This window comes from Bubalus kerabau, chromosome 3 (genome assembly GCF_029407905.1).
Source record: "Bubalus kerabau isolate K-KA32 ecotype Philippines breed swamp buffalo chromosome 3, PCC_UOA_SB_1v2, whole genome shotgun sequence".
Classification (NCBI taxonomy): domain Eukaryota; kingdom Metazoa; phylum Chordata; class Mammalia; order Artiodactyla; family Bovidae; genus Bubalus; species Bubalus kerabau.
Genome location: NC_073626.1, coordinates 189,200,119 through 189,216,472, shown reverse-complemented (window position 1 = coordinate 189,216,472; position 16,354 = coordinate 189,200,119). Strand labels below are relative to the sequence as shown.

General features: G+C 57.1%; 3 protein-coding genes across 3 annotated transcripts in view; all 3 read left to right on the top strand.

The window, feature by feature from the left end:
- The window catches only part of LOC129647135 (protein-arginine deiminase type-1), a 41,923-nt gene extending 39,918 nt beyond the window's left edge, over positions 1-2,005 (top strand). The window contains exon 16 of the mRNA XM_055574331.1: positions 1,071-2,005. Within this exon, the coding sequence (XP_055430306.1) occupies positions 1,071-1,304 (234 nt within the window). The 3' untranslated portion in view covers positions 1,305-2,005. The remainder of the gene's footprint in view (positions 1-1,070) is intronic.
- The window catches only part of PADI6 (peptidyl arginine deiminase 6), a 207,547-nt gene that overhangs the window by 79,110 nt on the left and 112,083 nt on the right, over positions 1-16,354 (top strand). The window lies entirely within an intron of this gene.
- Positions 5,273-16,354, top strand: part of PADI3 (peptidyl arginine deiminase 3) — a 30,219-nt gene continuing 19,137 nt past the window's right edge. The window contains exons 1-3 of the mRNA XM_055574330.1: positions 5,273-5,390; positions 12,416-12,596; positions 14,841-14,913. Coding sequence (XP_055430305.1) covers positions 5,299-5,390; positions 12,416-12,596; positions 14,841-14,913 — 346 coding nt within the window. The 5' untranslated portion in view covers positions 5,273-5,298. The remainder of the gene's footprint in view (positions 5,391-12,415; positions 12,597-14,840; positions 14,914-16,354) is intronic.

Genomic DNA, 16,354 nt, shown 5'->3' with positions numbered 1-16,354 from the left:
GCCCATTAGCGGGCAGCAAGGCAGCGCAGGGCAAGGCCATGGGACTGACGCCGCCGGACCTCCCAGCTCCACATTGGTCCCGGCAGCAGATGGCCCTGCAGGGCAGGCTGGAGGGAGTGGGGCCAGGGACGAGGCGTGCGTCAGACCGCCCACCCGACCCTGAGATGACCCAGCGAGCCAGTGTCCCTCTGAACACCACGGACAGCTCCTCGGGCCGGCCGTTGGGGCCAGACCCTCTGAGAAGCCTCTGAGAAGCCTCCGCTGCTTGCAACGGGCAGACTTCCCTTCCCCTCATTAGGGCCCCCTCCAGGGAGACAAACACAGCTGCCCCCTTGCCCCCACCTCTCTGTGCCCCGGCAGCCGCAGCGCTGTGCTCTGGCAGAGGGAAGGGAGTGCGGCGTCGGCATAAGTCAGACCTGAGTCACAATTCAGTCTCCCCGTCCTCTGGTTGTGTGCCCTTATTAACCTGTCCAAGGCATGGCCTCGCAGCGAGGCTGTGAGGTTTACTGATGCTACCTGGCACCTGGAGCATGCTCAGGAAACGGTAGCCATGATCAGGGCTCCAGGAACGGCCGAGCACGGTGTGTTCTGCACAGACGCTGCACACCTGTGACCCATGCACCTGTAGATGGGCACTTCTGCTCGACAAGTTTTCTGGCAGATGATGGTCAAGTCTTGTTCTAACAGAACTGTTATCTAATCTTCTGATACAAGGAAAGTGTTGGAGGAAGGGTGACTTTTACTGGTGTGACGTTACCACGTATGTTACTGGCAGCCCTGCCTGTTATCATCATTACTTTTTAGTTTTGGGCCATGCCGCGTGGCATGTGGGATCTTAGTTCCCTGACCAGGGATCAAACCCTGCCTGTTATCAACCCTCTCTTCCAACTATGCATCTGTATCTTTGCTGCTTCCAGAGGCCCTAGTTCTGAGGGCCACCCTTGGTGCCCAGGGATGAGAGAGGAGACGAGCAGGCCCTGGGGGTGGGTCTGCCCAAACCTGGACCAAGAAGGGGCCCAGGTGTAGCGCGGCCCCGGCAGCAAGGCCTCTTTCTCGCCCCCTCCCCGCAGGTGAACATGGTGGTCTTAGGCTGGCACCTGGGCATCCCCAAGCCCTTCGGGCCCATCATCAACGGCCGCTGCTGCCTGGAGGAGGAGGTGCGGTCCCTGCTGGAGCCGCTGGGCCTCCACTGCACCTTCATCGACGACTACTTAGCCTACCACAAGCTGCTCGGGGAGATCCACTGCGGCACCAACGTGCGCCGGAAGCCCTTCCCCTTCAAGTGGTGGCACGTGGTGCCCTGAGCCAGCCCGCCCGGCGTCCTCCCGACCCCCCGCCAGGGAAGCCAGCCAGCGTGAAGAGCCTCCACCTGGCCGCCATCCTCGGGGGGCCGTGTGCACCCCCCCGCAAGCGCCCCCAAGCGTGCTAGTCACCACGGGTACCAGGATACAGGGAGGGTCACCGCCACTCAGCTCGAGAAGGATGGCCCTCCTCGCCCCCTTGCCTCTTCCCCACCCATGGCTCCCAGAGATTCTGGAGACGGTCAGCAGCCTTAGCACGGTCCGGGGTGGTCACGCGTGCCCTCGGGGGTGCCTCAACTTCAGTTGCCCACCTCGGTTCTGAGATGATTCCCTCCGTGTTTGCACCAAGAATGGGGCCCACAGGGCCTGGGCCCTGGGTCTCTAGGCCACCTGTGACTCAAGTAAGACCAGGAAGAGGGACTTGGGGCCCCTCTTTCCTTTACCAGCTACTGTCTCCTGCAGCAGACCCCCAGGCTGTAACTTCCCGGCATTCCTCAGCCATATTTACACAGGCAAATCAGGACAGGAAAACTCGGTGTCCCTGGGCCTGTTTTAAAAAGAAAAGGCATCAAAACCCCTGTTAATGCCTGCCTCCATCCTCAGAAGGGCGCTTGTTTCCTGTTTGGAAAGCCTTTAATTATCTGGCTCAGACAACACGGAGAGGCCAGGGCGAGGAGGCAGGCCGGGCGGGAGGGGGACCTGCTTCCGCCCCCACAGCCTCCCAGGCTTTGAAGTCTGGGCTCCGAGTGAGATCAGGCCTGGCTGATCCAGACCCAGCAAGGAGGGGAGGCCCCGATGTCAGAGAGGGTGGGAGGGACCATTAGGTTATCTCTGCGGGTGCGGTTTAATTTCCTTTAATAGCCCTTAATTATTCCCCTCGCTCTGCAGGCAGTGGGAGGGAAGGCTCGCCCAGTCTTTCCCAGCAGCTCTGCCACCCGGCATGCGACTTGGGTTCCACCTGTGAGGAAGGGCCCTGTGTGCGCCCCCCACCCCCGGGAGGGAAGGCGGAGCTGCCACGGGGAGCTGGCAGCCTGGCCCCGGGTGAGGGCACCGAGACGGGCACAGGCAAGCCGGCGGCGCACAGGGCTGGGGGCCTCCCGCGACAAGCAGGGGCAGGGGGAACCCGCCTGCCTTCCTCCCCCCAGTCTCTGGGGCCAGCCTCCAAGCTCTGAGCCCCTGGTTCCCGCTGAGACTCAGACCGAGCCTCCTGCCCTTTAAACCCTCTTAACCACGGACCACTTGGCCATCAGAGGCGCCTCGACCACAGATATTGGCCTGTGAAATTGATGAAAACCGAGCGGCTCTGGTTTCGGGGGCGGGGCGGGGTGCCTGGTTCCTGCCCCTCCAGGAGGCTCCGCGGAACCCGATTTGCACGCCCTGGTCTAACCTGGGCGCCTTCCGCTCACCATCCTGATGTCCCTGGGCTGAGCCAAGAGGGGAAGGCGGCTCTTCAGTTGCCAAAGGTGTGCAGCCAGGGTTCGGGGTAAGGGCCGCTGGCGGGAGGGGAGTGGGCGTTATGAGGGACGGGGAGGGCGGGGCGGGCCGGGAGCTCTGGAACGGCTGCTCCCTCTGAGAATGTTCCAGGTGACCGGTCACCTTCCTTCTGATGAATAAAAATGTCAACACGCATGTCTTCCTTGGCCTGTCTCTTTGCTTCTGTTCTCTGGGCCGTGAGCAGGAGGCGGGGGAAGTCAGTATGGTGGAGGTTGTGGGCGGGGGCGGGGAGGGCTGTTTTCAGTTCCCCCCACTATGCTATCAGCTCCTTGGCTCAACTTCCACTGGCCATGGGCAGCTCCTACCCAGCTGGGAGAGCCCCTAGTGCCAGGCAGGCAGGCTGACACAGCAGAATGGCCGGCACATGACCGTTGCCCTAAGGCTTCCTGCTTTGCTAAGACGGTTATCAGAGGAGGGTGGATCCTATCTCTTAATCCCTCTCCCTTCCCTGGGCTGTCTGCTTCCTCTCTCAGAGAAGGTAGAGGGTTGGGGGGGTCTGTCCGCAGCGTGGGACAGTCCCCAGCAGGACTGATGTTCAGGGCCACAAGCCACTGTGATTCCCTTTCATTCCTGCCTCGAAACCTACTAAGCTACCTGGCCTCAGTGGTCTGATTTCGGAGGCCTGAAGGTATCCTACATCCTTGGTGCTGCCTTGAAATGCTCCTTTGACACTCGCTCACTCATTCACCTTATTTGAGGTTTGTTGTGGACTAAAAAGCAAAAACTGGCTGCCTGTCAGTCATAGACACTTTAGTCTGACTAAACCACAGATCTCCTTCTAAAAGCTGGCATGCGTTCTCTGGGGGGAGGGGAAGCAGGGGTCCACCTCCACGTACAGAGATCCGGGGCTCTGATCAGGAGGCTGGTCCTGTCCCTGCACAGCGGGCCAGGCCCAGAGGGATGCCGTGGTTTGTGCGTCTGTTTCCCAACTGTCCACAGACAGGCTAAGTCTCCTGCCCGGCGTTTCCTCCTGAGCTCTGACTGCTGCCAGAGCAGGCTCAGCCCCCGAGCCATTTTACAGCCCGAAAGGCGAAGCTGTCACTGGAACCAGCCTCTCTCCTTGCGAAGAACACCCTCTGCAGACCGCGTGGGGCACCGGAGCACCCGTCTTAGACTTGCTGAGATCCTGGAACTTGTGCAAACAGCCCCAGCCGGGGACTCGGGGTCAGATCCTGTCCCCACCCTGCCCCAAACTGTTAGCATCACCAGGGAGGAGGGAGGAAACTTCTGTTCAGCACCTTCTGGGCCTCCCTGGGCAGGGTGTGTCTGCTATTATCTCTGCTGGGCTGGGGCCTAGCCGCATTGTCCACGGATGAGGGCACCACGAGGGGACAAAGCCCCAGGGCTACATAGCCGGCGCCTGGTGGAGCCTGGGTCCCAGCCCAAGACTCCTCTCCCAGAGACCTTGCTCCCACCGTGTCAGGCGGCCAAATGCCCTCCCCGGTCTCAGTCTCCCCACCTGACAAGTGGGAGACTTCCTGCTCTGACCTTCTATGCTCCTCCTGGCCAGAGGGTGTTTCCAGAAGCTTTTTGCATCTAATAATAATAATGATAACAATAACAACAACACCCATAATAAAATAATGCTGAGCTCCACACTAGAGCTCTTCTCACGTTGTCCCCATTAACCCTCACAATGACCATTTTTCAGATGCCAAACTGAGGCACAGAGCAATTAAATGACTTGCCCCTGGTCACTCAGGAAGTAATTGCGGCAGGGCGGCAATCCAGCCTGAAAAACCCATGCTCTTAAGAAAAAGACTGGTGTTCCTCAAAATGCCTTGAAATGCTATAGTTCAGTTCAGTTCAGAAATGCTATAGGGCTGCTTGTAAAAAAACAAAAATTCCAGGGGACTTCCCTGGGGATCTGGTGGTTGAGACTTCACCTTCTGGGGCAGAGGGTGCAGGTCTGACCCCCACTTGGGGAGCTAAGGTCACACATGCCTCAGGATCAGAAACCAAAACATAAAACAGAAGCAATATTGTAACAGATTCAATAAAGACTTGAAAAGTGGTGCAAAAAAAAAAACAAGACTCCAGATGCCAGGCTGCTTATCAAGTTGGAGGCTGGACCTGGGGATCTGCATTTTCACCAGTTTTCCCAGCACGGCAGAGAAGCTCCCCACTGACAACATCTTGTCTCTGAAAAGACAGAAAAAGAGGGTGAAGAGGCTGAGAGTGGAAATCGAGAATGGTCCCCTGATCAACACTCTGCACCTGTGACCCCTCCAGGGTCCTGGTGCCCTGGCCAGGTACCTAAGGGACTTAACGTTCTCCCCTTAAAGTGAGAAATTAACTGTCTGCGGGCCTGGGTGGGAGCCACAGGTTCATATGCGAACTCCCGGCTTTTTCCCGCCAATCCTGAGCTCGTGGCTCCGGGAAGGGGCGGGGCTTCTGGGACTGGAGCCAATGAACTAGCATCTGGGGCTGGCAGGGCGGGGCCAGGGTCTTTTAAACCACATGCCAAGGGGCATCTGAGGCTCAAGCCCAGGTAGAGGCCAGCATGTCTCTGCAGAGGATTGTGCGCGTGTCCCTGGAACACCCCACCAGTGCCGTGTGTGTGGCTGGAGTCGAGACCCTGGTGGACATTTATGGGTAAGAGCCAGAAGCCTGGGGGTGGGCATTGGGGGCCCCTGGTGCCGACCCCGGACTCTCCCTGCAGGCCGTCTGGGGCGCTTCCTGACTTGGCTGCCCTCTCCTGAGTCTTGGCCTTGGAACAGCAGCCAGGCGTGCAAGGAGGTCTTTGCCTTTCTCAGCCGGGCTTCTTCAAGACCCCAGCCAGGGGCGTGAAGTGTGGGGGACTAAATGAGGGTGAAAGGCCCTGTCGCTCTGGTTCAGGGCCTCGGAGGCTGCTGGGCACTTGCCCCCATCCTGACGACCCTGCAGGCTGGGCTGGGGTCTCACTGGGCACACAAGACTAGGAAGAGGGGCACCCGCACCCCCAGCTTGTGAGCTCTGCAAGCGGGGCATCCATCCTTTTGTAAAAAAAAAAAAAAAAAAGAAATCACTTACACTCAACAAAGCACTTACTCTGTGCCAATCACTGTTCTAAGAGCTTGACAAGCCTCTTGAATTTAATCCTTGAACTTTAACTCCCAAACTTGACTTTCACAACAACCCGAGGAGCTGAGTTTATTACTAGCTCTCTTTTGCTTGGTGGATGTGGAAATGGAGGCCACATTTCCACAGAGCAAGCCGTTGGGTCAACCACACAGCTACCAAGTGGCGAAGCCAGCGCTTAAAGCCGTTCCTGGCCGTGTCTGCTTTCCACTGCCTGCTGCTTACAGGGCAGCACCGGGTGCTTTACGCCCCTGCTACCGCCGTGGCCGTAAAGCCAGAGGCTGGGGGGAGGTCCCTGTCTTCTCTCTCTCCCCCTGGTGGAAAAGGAGAGTTCTGGCAGGGTTTCAGGAGCTGGGCGTTGGGAACCACCAGGAAGCCAGCTACTTTATTTCTCCAGGCGTCCTCGGGGGTCCTAGGTCCAAGGCTGAGCGGGGAACGCAGGTACTCCGGGGGTAGGAGAGGAGAAGCCACACCGCGCTGCTCTTCCCATCGCGAAGCTCTCCGCGCTCTCCTGAGACGAGCCTGCGTTTCTCAGCCTCAGCGCTGTTGGCATGGTCATTACTTGCTGAGGGGCCAGCCTGTGCCCTGGGAGATGTTAAGCAGTGTGTCTCTGGCCTCTCTCAGCAGATGCCAGTGATCACCCCTCACTTGTGATGGCCAAAAACACCTCTGGACATCGCCCAGTGTGCCCTGGAGGGAAGGTCACCCCCACCTGAGAACCAGCATTTTAAACCAGGACTTTAAAAACTGGAGTTAACTTAGAAGCAGAGATGGGGTTGGTCCCAGGGCACTAGAGGAAAGGAGCTGAGGAGCTGGTCTGCAGCAGGCTGAGGGTGGGTGGGCAGTGAGGACTGGGAAGGGGACTTGGTTGCTCCCAACGCAGAGAGAAGCCCCAGATGAGGAGGGGTGCCCGTGCCAGCTGGTGCCACCGCCTCCCCCGGCTCTGCATGCCCGTGGGGGTGACTCACCTGCCCTGCTTACCCCATGCCCGTCGGGCAGCTGTGTCTCTTGTTTGACCTGCCAGAGGAAGCTTGGGACCGGCTCCTCCCCTGCAGAACTTTCTAGAGGATGGAGAATAGCCTTGGACCGTGAGTGGCAGAGGCAACAGTGTCTTGGGGTGATGTGGATAGATAGGCCATCCTTGGGGTTCACAGAGGAGGCTGTGGGTGGGACAGCCACGGGGTGGAGGGGGGAGCCTCTGGCCTCAAATGAGAGACTCTCGGGCCTCTAATAACCAGCCCGTCTCGGGGATGGGGAGGAGCTCCTAGTCTGTTCATCGGCACATTCATCAGGTATTAATATTCCTTCAGGGTCTAGTGTGTGCTAGGCATGGGGACACAGTGGTGAACGAGCAGATGTGGCCTCTGACCTCTGAGAACCCTGTCCTGAAATTCTAGCCGAGGCTGGACCACCTCGCAGGGGTGCTGTGGGAAGGAGTCTTGTCTTGCAAGCAAGCGGGACCAGATTACTTCTAAAGTCCCTTCCGACTCGGAGATGCTGTGATTCGGCAATCCTGGGTGCTCAGACTGTGGGTCAACAGGAGAAAGGCAGTGGACGTGGTGGTCGGTCTTGGCTCTGCCTCCTGAGAGCTGTCTGACCTTGGGAAAGTCACTTAACCTCCCATGTCACTCTTTCTTCATCTGTAGAATGAAGGTCGTAATTATATCAGCAGTGGTGCCTAGAGCCTGGTCCATGCCCGTCACTGCCCTAGAGTGCGTGTGACTAACGCTAACTAATACTCCATCCGTTCGGCGAGGTGGGTACTGTCTTCCTCCCCGTCTCAGAGATGAGGAAACTGAGGCACAGAGAGGCTGTGTCATTTGCCCCCTGTTACACAGCCAGAGAGGAGAGGCAGGGCCAGAATGCAGCCCGAGCACTTTGGCCTTCACTTCAAAGGGCTGTGGGCACTACTGAGATCGTGCATGTAGGGCACGTAGGCGATGCCTGGCACGTGAACATTCAATTATGGTAACTGCTGCCATTATTACCACCCCCATCATCATCTTAAGTCTCTTCCCTGGCTCTCGAGACAGCCTCGAGTGTCCCCAAACCATCCACAAGATGGCAGAAAAACCTGTGAGCCCTGCTGGGAGAAGGCGGAGAGGAGAAAAGAGAAATTAACACAGGCTAGATGGCTGGATGGCATCACTGACTCGATGGACGTGAGTCGGTGAACTCCGAGAGTTGGTGATGGACAGGGAGGCCTGGCATGCTGCGATTCATGGGGTCGCAAAGAGTCGGACACGACTGAGCGACTGAACTGAACTGAACTGAGCAGTCAGGGCGGGCTCCCTGGAGGCAGAGCCTTGCAGGACGATCAAGACCCCTCGGGATCTCTAATCACTAGCAGATTAAACCTATCTTCCTTCTTTCCACTGAGTTGGAGGTGGCCCAGGCTTGGTGAAGGGGTTTTGCTCTCCCTGTTCGGGGTAACACACAGGCGTGATGAGCCACGCACTGGCTCGCAGCCAGGACTGAGAACGCCGTCCCTAGTTGGAAGGACAGACAGCTCACCATGAGCTCAGCAGAGGCCGTTGTACAGAATGAAGAGGCTTGGGGTGCCTGGGGCAGGAACCCTGAGTGCTGACCCTGGTCCCGTCACCCTCTGCTATGTCACCTTGAGCACATTTCTGCTCCTTCCTGAGGCTCAGTTTCCACATATGTGCCCCAGAGAGGTTGGCATTGAAGAGTGGCTTTCAGGCTCTGCTCACAGAGGCTTCTGAGCCTCCTCCTTGGTTAGACAAAGCAGCTTCCCTCGGTCTCCCACAAATTCTGTTTGGTGTACAGCTCTGGCCTGCCTGTGCAGAGAGCAGAGTCTGGGAGGCAGACACATCTTTAACTCTCTACTACCTGGACTTTGTAAAAGGGGTGTGTGCGTCCGCCATTGTCCAGGGGCAGGAAGACGTAGGATTAAGGAAGGGCAGTGAGTTCCTGGATGGCGTTCTTCTGGTGAGGCTGGTGGGGCTGGGAATCTGGGACCTCACCGAACAGAGAGGGACAGCTGGCATCCTGAGCGCTCTGAGCCTTGGTCTCCCCTGCTGCCATGGGCCAGCTCGTTGGGGACCTTGGTGGTCATCTCGTCAACCTTTCTTTTCTCAGTGACAGAGAACCTTTCCCATCAGTTTCCCGGCTCTAAAATGCCTAGTTTTCCCAGAGGTGGCGGTCCTAAGAGCTGGGAGGGAGAGGGTGGGTTTGAGTTTGCAAGGGAGTGGGGACAGAGCTGGCTTGAGTCCTGACTCTGTCCCTCACCAGCTGCGTGGCTTTGAGCAAGTCGCCTGTCGTCTCTGAGCCTCCCTTTTCTTATCTGTAAGGTGGGGGAATAGTACTGACATCCGGTGGCCTGGGGCGCCATCTGCATCATCACTCTCATAAAGGCAGGCCTGAGCTGTCTGGATGCCCAGGAGTGCGTGAGCTCACGCTGCGTCCCCCCACGCCCCCTGGGCGGGGTGGCAGGTCCAGCATTTCTGAGACACCCCTCCTTAGCTATGTCCTCAGACTTCACTGGACATCAGGTGGTTTAAAAGAGCTCTGCGTGCAGAACTTATGGTTCTGGAATCGGCATTTTCAGTAGGTCTGAGGTTGATGCCATGAGGGTGACCAGCGGTCCCTGTTTGCCTAAGACTTTCTAGGTCTTATTACTGAATGTCCTGCACCCCAGGAAATGCCCCGGTCCCTGGCAAACCAGAACTGTGGGTCATTCCACCATGTTTTTCCCAGCGCGCACCAGCTCCTAGGCTGTGGCGTCCTGAAGCTGCCTGAGAGGACTTGGCGATGGAGAGGGTCTTGGAAGGTCCTGCGTGTGGGGGAGGGCACAGCCCCCAGCTGTGTGTGCCCAGGGCTGGGCTGGGGTGCCATCTGGAGCAGCAGGCTGTGCTCGGGGCGGCCTGACCGGAGGCGGAACTTCATCCAGGTGAGCCTTGGGCCACCTCCCATGCCCTCCAGGCACCGGGGAACTCAGATCCTCCCATCCTGCCGCAGGGCTTCCCCCAGCAGCCTCCGCTTCAGTCTTCCTAACACACAGCTGTGTGGGGGGTATAAACCCTGAACCGGGGTTCCAGGCACTGCCTTCCAGTCTGATCTCTTCTGGGCCCCAGTTTCTCCAGCAGGGAAATAATGGCACGGGTGCAGGGGCCCTCAACTTTCGCTCATTCTGTTCATCATACAAACGCACTCATTTCATCTGCTCATCATCCCCACTTAATCGATGCCGACACAGAGAGGTCAAGGCCACGCAGCCAGTGAGCAGTGGAGCTGGACTTGAACCCAGGCAACCTGGCCCCAGAGCCCTCAGGCTTAGCCACCTCACCACGGCTCCGCCGGTCACCCTCGTACTCAGGAACCAGCGCTAGCTCCCACTACATAGGAATGAAATGACAACAAGCTCGTTGCAGCCTGAGTTTGCCCTTGACCTCCTCTGCTTGGGAACCCCTTCCCTTTAGCTGTGTCTCCTCCTTGCCCTTAGTTCACCCCTTTCTCTGAGAAGCTTCCCCAGACGCCCCAGTCCCGGCCTCAGCCTGCTCCCGTGTGCCCGCCTCCTATGTCCTAATTTACCTTAATAACCCCATCCGCCTTCCTGGCCGGTGGTTTTCCAAGACTGCCCCATCTGTTATTGTGTTTGAGCCTCACGGTTGCCTTCGGTTGGCCCAGTGGCTGTCATTGCCCCGCTTTAAAGGCAAGGCTGCAGGGCCAGGTGAGCTGTTTAAGGCCACTTGGCTGTAGGGCAGCCCAGCCTGGTCTAGAACCTGTGTCCTGACCCTGGTGCTGGTACCCCTGAGCCCCTGGCTTCTTTGGGACCCTCCTGCACAGGGCTGCTTCCGTCTTCATCTGGGGTCCCCCTGGAGGCTCACATGGGGCCTGGGCTGGGAAGGTACAGGAGAGCCGGGCTGAAATACCCCAAACCACAGTCTGCAGCCTGGGAACTGGGTGGGCGTCACATCTGAAGGACCACCCAAGCTGTGCCGCTCTAGCTGGGGAGGCCTGGGGTCCAAGGAGCACCTGGGGTTGTCGGGGGGGTGAGGGCTGGGGGCCTTTCACACCGGGTCCAGCTGCGTGAGTCTCTGTGTCTCTGGCTTCCGTATCTGTCTCTCCATCTCTGTGTCCCCACACCTCTCACTGCAGGCTCTCCCTGTCCCCCAACGGTCTGGCTCACAGACCCAGGGCTCAGCAGAATAGAGCTCTGGAAACGTCAGCTTTGGGAGTCAGTTACCAGATAAAACCCAGGACACTCAGTTAAACTGGAGGTCCAAACAATGAGTAATTTTTTTAGTCGAAGGATGTCCCAAATATTGCACGAGGTGTACTTATGCTAAGATAACTGTTTGTTATCAAAAAAAAAAAAAAGATAACTGTTTGTTGGTTACCTGAAATTCGAGTCTGACTGCATGTGCTATAGTTTATTAAACCTGGCAGCCCTGCCTGGGAGGAGACACAGGTGCGTCAGCTCCTCCTACCTGGTGAGGGACCCGCCTGATGGAGTACAGTTTGGGCTCTGTATATTTCTCTTTCTATAAAGGGAAGCTGTGCTGAGAAGTGCCAGAATCGTGCCAGCAGAGGAGCGAAGGAGGCCTGCTCTCTTCCATGTGGAGGCAGAGCAGGGAGAGGGCCTTGGGGCGGAGGGGGACTGTGGACAGCAGTGCAGCTTGGGCACGCCTCTTGCCCATCCTGAGCCTCGGTTTCCCCCCAATAAATGGGACTGTGCAGAAGATCAGATGAGTCGATATTTGGGAAGGTTTAGTCGAGCCCACCATGCTAATCGTTCGGGGGGGGGCCCTGGGGGTTTCGACTTCTGTTGCCATTACACCGGGATAAGAATGTGGACTCAGCAGCCAGGAGGCCTGGATGTGAATCCCAGTCCTGCCACCTACTAGCTCCATGAGCTTGGACAGGTTACTTTAACCTCAGTTTTCCCGTCTGTAAAATGGGAGATAATAATAGTACCTACCTGGGTTTTTTTTTAATGGATTACATGACAATATACGTAATGAAGCTTGAATACGGCTGGCACATAGCAAGAGCTCAGCCAGTTGTCCCCCGGCTGGGGTGTGTGCTGCTTCCTCCAGGAAGCCTTCCGGCTCCTCTCCCCACAGAGGCCTCTCCCTGTGTGACCCCACTGCCTCCTGACCCACCTTTTGCCCTGGGCAGAGCTGTCCTCAGCGCTCCAGCTGGCTTGAAGGCTCTGGGGCAGTGGGCGCTCCTTCCTGCATGCGCATGGGCACCCTACACACACACCATCAGGAGGAGCAGACTGATTTCAAACAAGACGCCCGACCAGCTAGAGCTGAAAGAAGTCCCAGGGCCATCGGACAGCACGGACTTTTTAGCCCTACAATGAATACCTGGAGAACTCACAAGGGAAATGTTAACCAACACAGAACCTGGGAATGAGACTGTGTATATGTGTGTGGGGTCCAAGTTTGACTCCTAGGAGCTTGCTGGAAGGATCTGAGAAGCCTGGGGTAGTCTGGGAAGGCTGCCTGGAGGAAGCAAGAGTTTGAGCCAGAGTTCAAGCATCTGAGCGAGGGCTGCCCCCTAGCACTTCCCATGGCTTGCGTCCTTCCCAGGTCAGTTCCCGAGGGCACAGAGATGTTCGAGGTCTACGGAACCCCCGGCGTGGACATCTACATCTGCCCCAACACGGAGAGGGACCGGGAGCGTGCGGATGCCCGGCGGTGGCAGTTTGACATGGGCTCCCAGATCATCGTGGTCATGAACTCTCCCAGCAACGAGCTTGACGACAGTCACGTGAGCGCACCCCCTTGTCTGGGGGTGACTGGGGGTGGGGGGTGACCCAGCTCCACGAGGGCCCAGTGCCCTCTCTTATCCAGAATGCGGGGTAACCCAGAGGGCAAGAGCCCGGCCCTGGAGCCGCCAGCTCTGCGACGTAGGAACACAAGCCGTGGGTCTGCTGGCCACTCTCGTCACCTCTCGGAGCCTCAGTTTCCCCACCTGAGGCTGAGGGTCGATTCGTGGTCCCCGTTACTATGAATGAGGGAGAGAAAGCAGAGGTGGACAGGGGAGCAGCTGCCTCGGGGGCCCCTTCCCTCAGGGCCTCACCTTCCCTAACCTGCAGCCTTCCTGACCCGGCTCCCTTCTCAGGCAGGGTGCCTGCCCTCCTCTCCTCTCTCTGCCCATTCAGCCATAAGAGCGAGTCTACCACGGCAGGGCTGGAGGCAGTGTTCTGGCCTCTGGGCAGGGGACATTTGAAAAATGGAGATGGGGTGGCCCGTGAGCTTGGGGCAGCGGGAGTCAGGTCTGTCTTGCAGGCACAGGCTCCCACTCCACATCAGGAGCGCCATTTCGGGAAACTGGCCCTTTGAGGAGCACTGACCGGGCGCCCAGTACTAGGCAGCGTGCTCTCGTCCAGCCCTGACTACGGCCTCAGAGGCGGGGATCTCGTGCGCGGTTCTCAGGGGAGGCACTAGGGTTCAGAGCAACCATCCCGGGGCCACAGAGCTGGTCAGTGGGGGAACTAGAGCTCAGGGGTCAGACCTGCCTGACTCCTGGGGACAAGCTCCCTCCGTGAGCCCCATGTCTTTCCCACCCAGGGATCCGAATTAGCCTATCCAGGGAGTTTCATGCGGCAGGTGGGGCAGGACTCCACCATCTATTTTACAAGGAGATAGACCAAGAAGGGGCGTGGCTCACCTGAAGTCACGTGATCAGTGAGTAGCCGAGTGGGTGAGGGTCAGGACAGAGGCCCCCAGAGCCCTGCCAGAAGGTGGACCAGCCTGCGATGGGCGCCCAGCACTGAGCCAGAGACACTGCGGAGGCTGCCACTCTCTGAATTCCTTGGCCCCGAGGACCACAAGGACAGAGGAGGGCCATCAGAACGTCCCTGCCTTTGTCCGGGGTCCAGGTAACCGTGTGCCTGAAGCGAGCATCCCTGCTGGGGCTTGACACTCAGGGGTTCGCAGCTGCAGGATTTCGGGGCTCTCAGGACTGAGGAGGGACAGGTCTCGGTAAGTTCCTGAGCCCCCTGAGAGACAGGACATCAGAGCCGGAGAGCTGAGGGACCGCATCAGGAGGGAGGGTTCCGGAGGAGGGCGGAGGGTGAAACGGCTTCGATGCATCCGCCTGGAGTTCGCTTTATCATCATCGCCGTCTTCAGCCTCACCTTTAACAGCTGTCGGGCGTGTGCTGTGGGCACGGTGCCAAACGTCCCACGCTTTCCGGCTTTAATCCGAACAACCTGTCATCAGTCCCACGGAGCCATTATCAGCGCCGCTCCACAGCGGAGGAAACGGAGACCCAGACAGCATAGTAACTTTCCCGGGTGTCCTCTGCCAGCCCAGGCCATCTGACTCAGGAGCGCTGGGCCGGCTCATACACCCCGCCCCCTGCCCTCTCATAACAAGAGCTGGTATTTCTTGGGCATTTCCTACCGGATCAGTCTTCTCCATGGATTGTTTCAAATCTGAACTACCGTCCTCTGATTGTAGGGACCTGTATAAAGCCCATATTGCAGAGGAGCAAACTGAGGCAGCTCAGAAAGGTGAAGGGCCTTGGCGGAGGTCACAGAACCTGGAGGCGCTGGGCTCAAGTAAAGGCCTGTCCAAATCCCACAGTTAGGAGGGTGTCCCTACGCCCTGCCCAGTGCAAACTCCTCATTTTATTTTATTTTATTTTTAATGTATTGATTTATTTGGCTGTACCGGGTCTTAGTCTCAGCACCAAGCTCCTTGTTTTATCCATGGCAAAACTGAGATCCTAAGGGGAACAGGGGCTTGCTAAAATCACACAGGAGTCAGCAGCAGCACTGGGGTGCAGGTCTCCATGGAATCCCTCACAAATAGTTCCCATTGTACAGATGAGCTAACCGAGGCACGGAAAAATAAGTGGCAGAGAAGGCTAAAGGAAGAGCTGGGTTGGTGGCTGCACAGAGGTTCCGGGGAGCGCCTCCCCTCCTTGCCAGATCCCCCAAGACCTGTGCTTTGGGGCCAGGCTCCTAGTTTCAGCCAGCTTGACCCTGGGCCCATCTCTCCACAGGTTCAGATTTCCTACCATTCCAGCCGAGACTCCTCCCCCCTGGCCTACGCGGTGCTCTACCTCACCTGTGTGGGTAAGTCGGGGGCCTCAGCCAAGGGCAGGGTGAAGGTGGTGCCGGGCTGGATAAACACCAGCGGGGCAAATGGAGAACCGGAACTCAGGCCCAGGCACTTGTGCTTATCCTGTGGTGCTCAAGAAACTTGGATCCCCAGCTTATATCATCCTCAAAAACACACTTCAGATGGGTTTGCTGTCTGACGCAGGGAACCCAAAGCCGGTGCTCTGACCGCCTAGAGCGATGGACGGGGAGGGAGGTGGGAGGACTCGAGTTTAAGAGGGAGGGGACGATGTATACCTCTGGCTGACTCATGCCGATGTGTGGCAGAGACCATCACAATATGGTAAAGTAATCATCCTCCGATTAAAAATAAAATTTTAAAAAAGTCCAGGTGAAAGTCAACATTTTAAAGCTTTTAGAAGAGAACGTCTCTTCAACTTCAAAGTAGTCAGAAGTTTTCTTTAACAAGGCAAAACAAAAGCACAGCCCACTGGGGGCAAGATTGCTAAATTAGACTCTACTGAAATGGAAATCTTCTATATAACGGAGGACAAGTACAAAGTCAGACTAGGAGAAGCAATTTGCAATGTGTATGCCTGGATCAGCGTTTGCAGGTAATGGAGAATGCTGATCAATAAGAAAGAACAACCAAACAATTAATAGAAATAAGCAAAAAACCGAAACCAGCAAATCACAGTGGAGAAAATCCTAGTGCTCAGAACCCAAATGAAAAGATACTCAACATAGAGCTGCCAAGGATGTGGGACCGAAACTCCTTCTGCCAGGGGTGGGGTTCACGCTGGGGCAGCCACTTCGGAGGGCAAGAAAGTTAGCAAGAGAGCTGAAAAGGTCTGCCTGCAGGAGGTGTGTTTGGAAGCAGAACCTCTGAGTTACAGGGAGTGAACATTTCAGCCGTGATAGATACTCCCAGATGGCTCTCCCGAAAGGCCGTACCTTCTTATATACCTGCCAACAGCGCAGGGGAGTGTCTTGCCAACACTGTCCATTTCCAGCCTTTTCTGTTTTTCCAGCCTGAGAGGTCAGCGCTTCATGGTTGCTTTCCTTTGCCTCCGTTAAGTTAGGACTGAGGTTGGGGATCTCCCTGCCTCCCCCTCCCCGGACACACACCCACACCTTGTTTACTGGAAAATAACACATACAGAAAAATACGTATGTATTGGTTTGGCAAAAAAAGTTTGGTTTTCTTAACACTTTATGGAAAAACCCGAACAAATTTTTAGGCCAACCCGATATGAGTGTGTGTGTGTTGGCGGGGTTGGAGGGGCGGATACAAGAACAGCTAGAAAGCAAACCCTTGAGCAGCCATCGCCCAGGTCAAGAAACAGAACAGGGAACATGACCAGCACCCCAAACTACCCCCAAGCCCTCTCTGATCGTAACTCGCTCCTTCCCCTACGGTAACCACTGTCTGGTGATAAATATTTCCTTTCCTTTC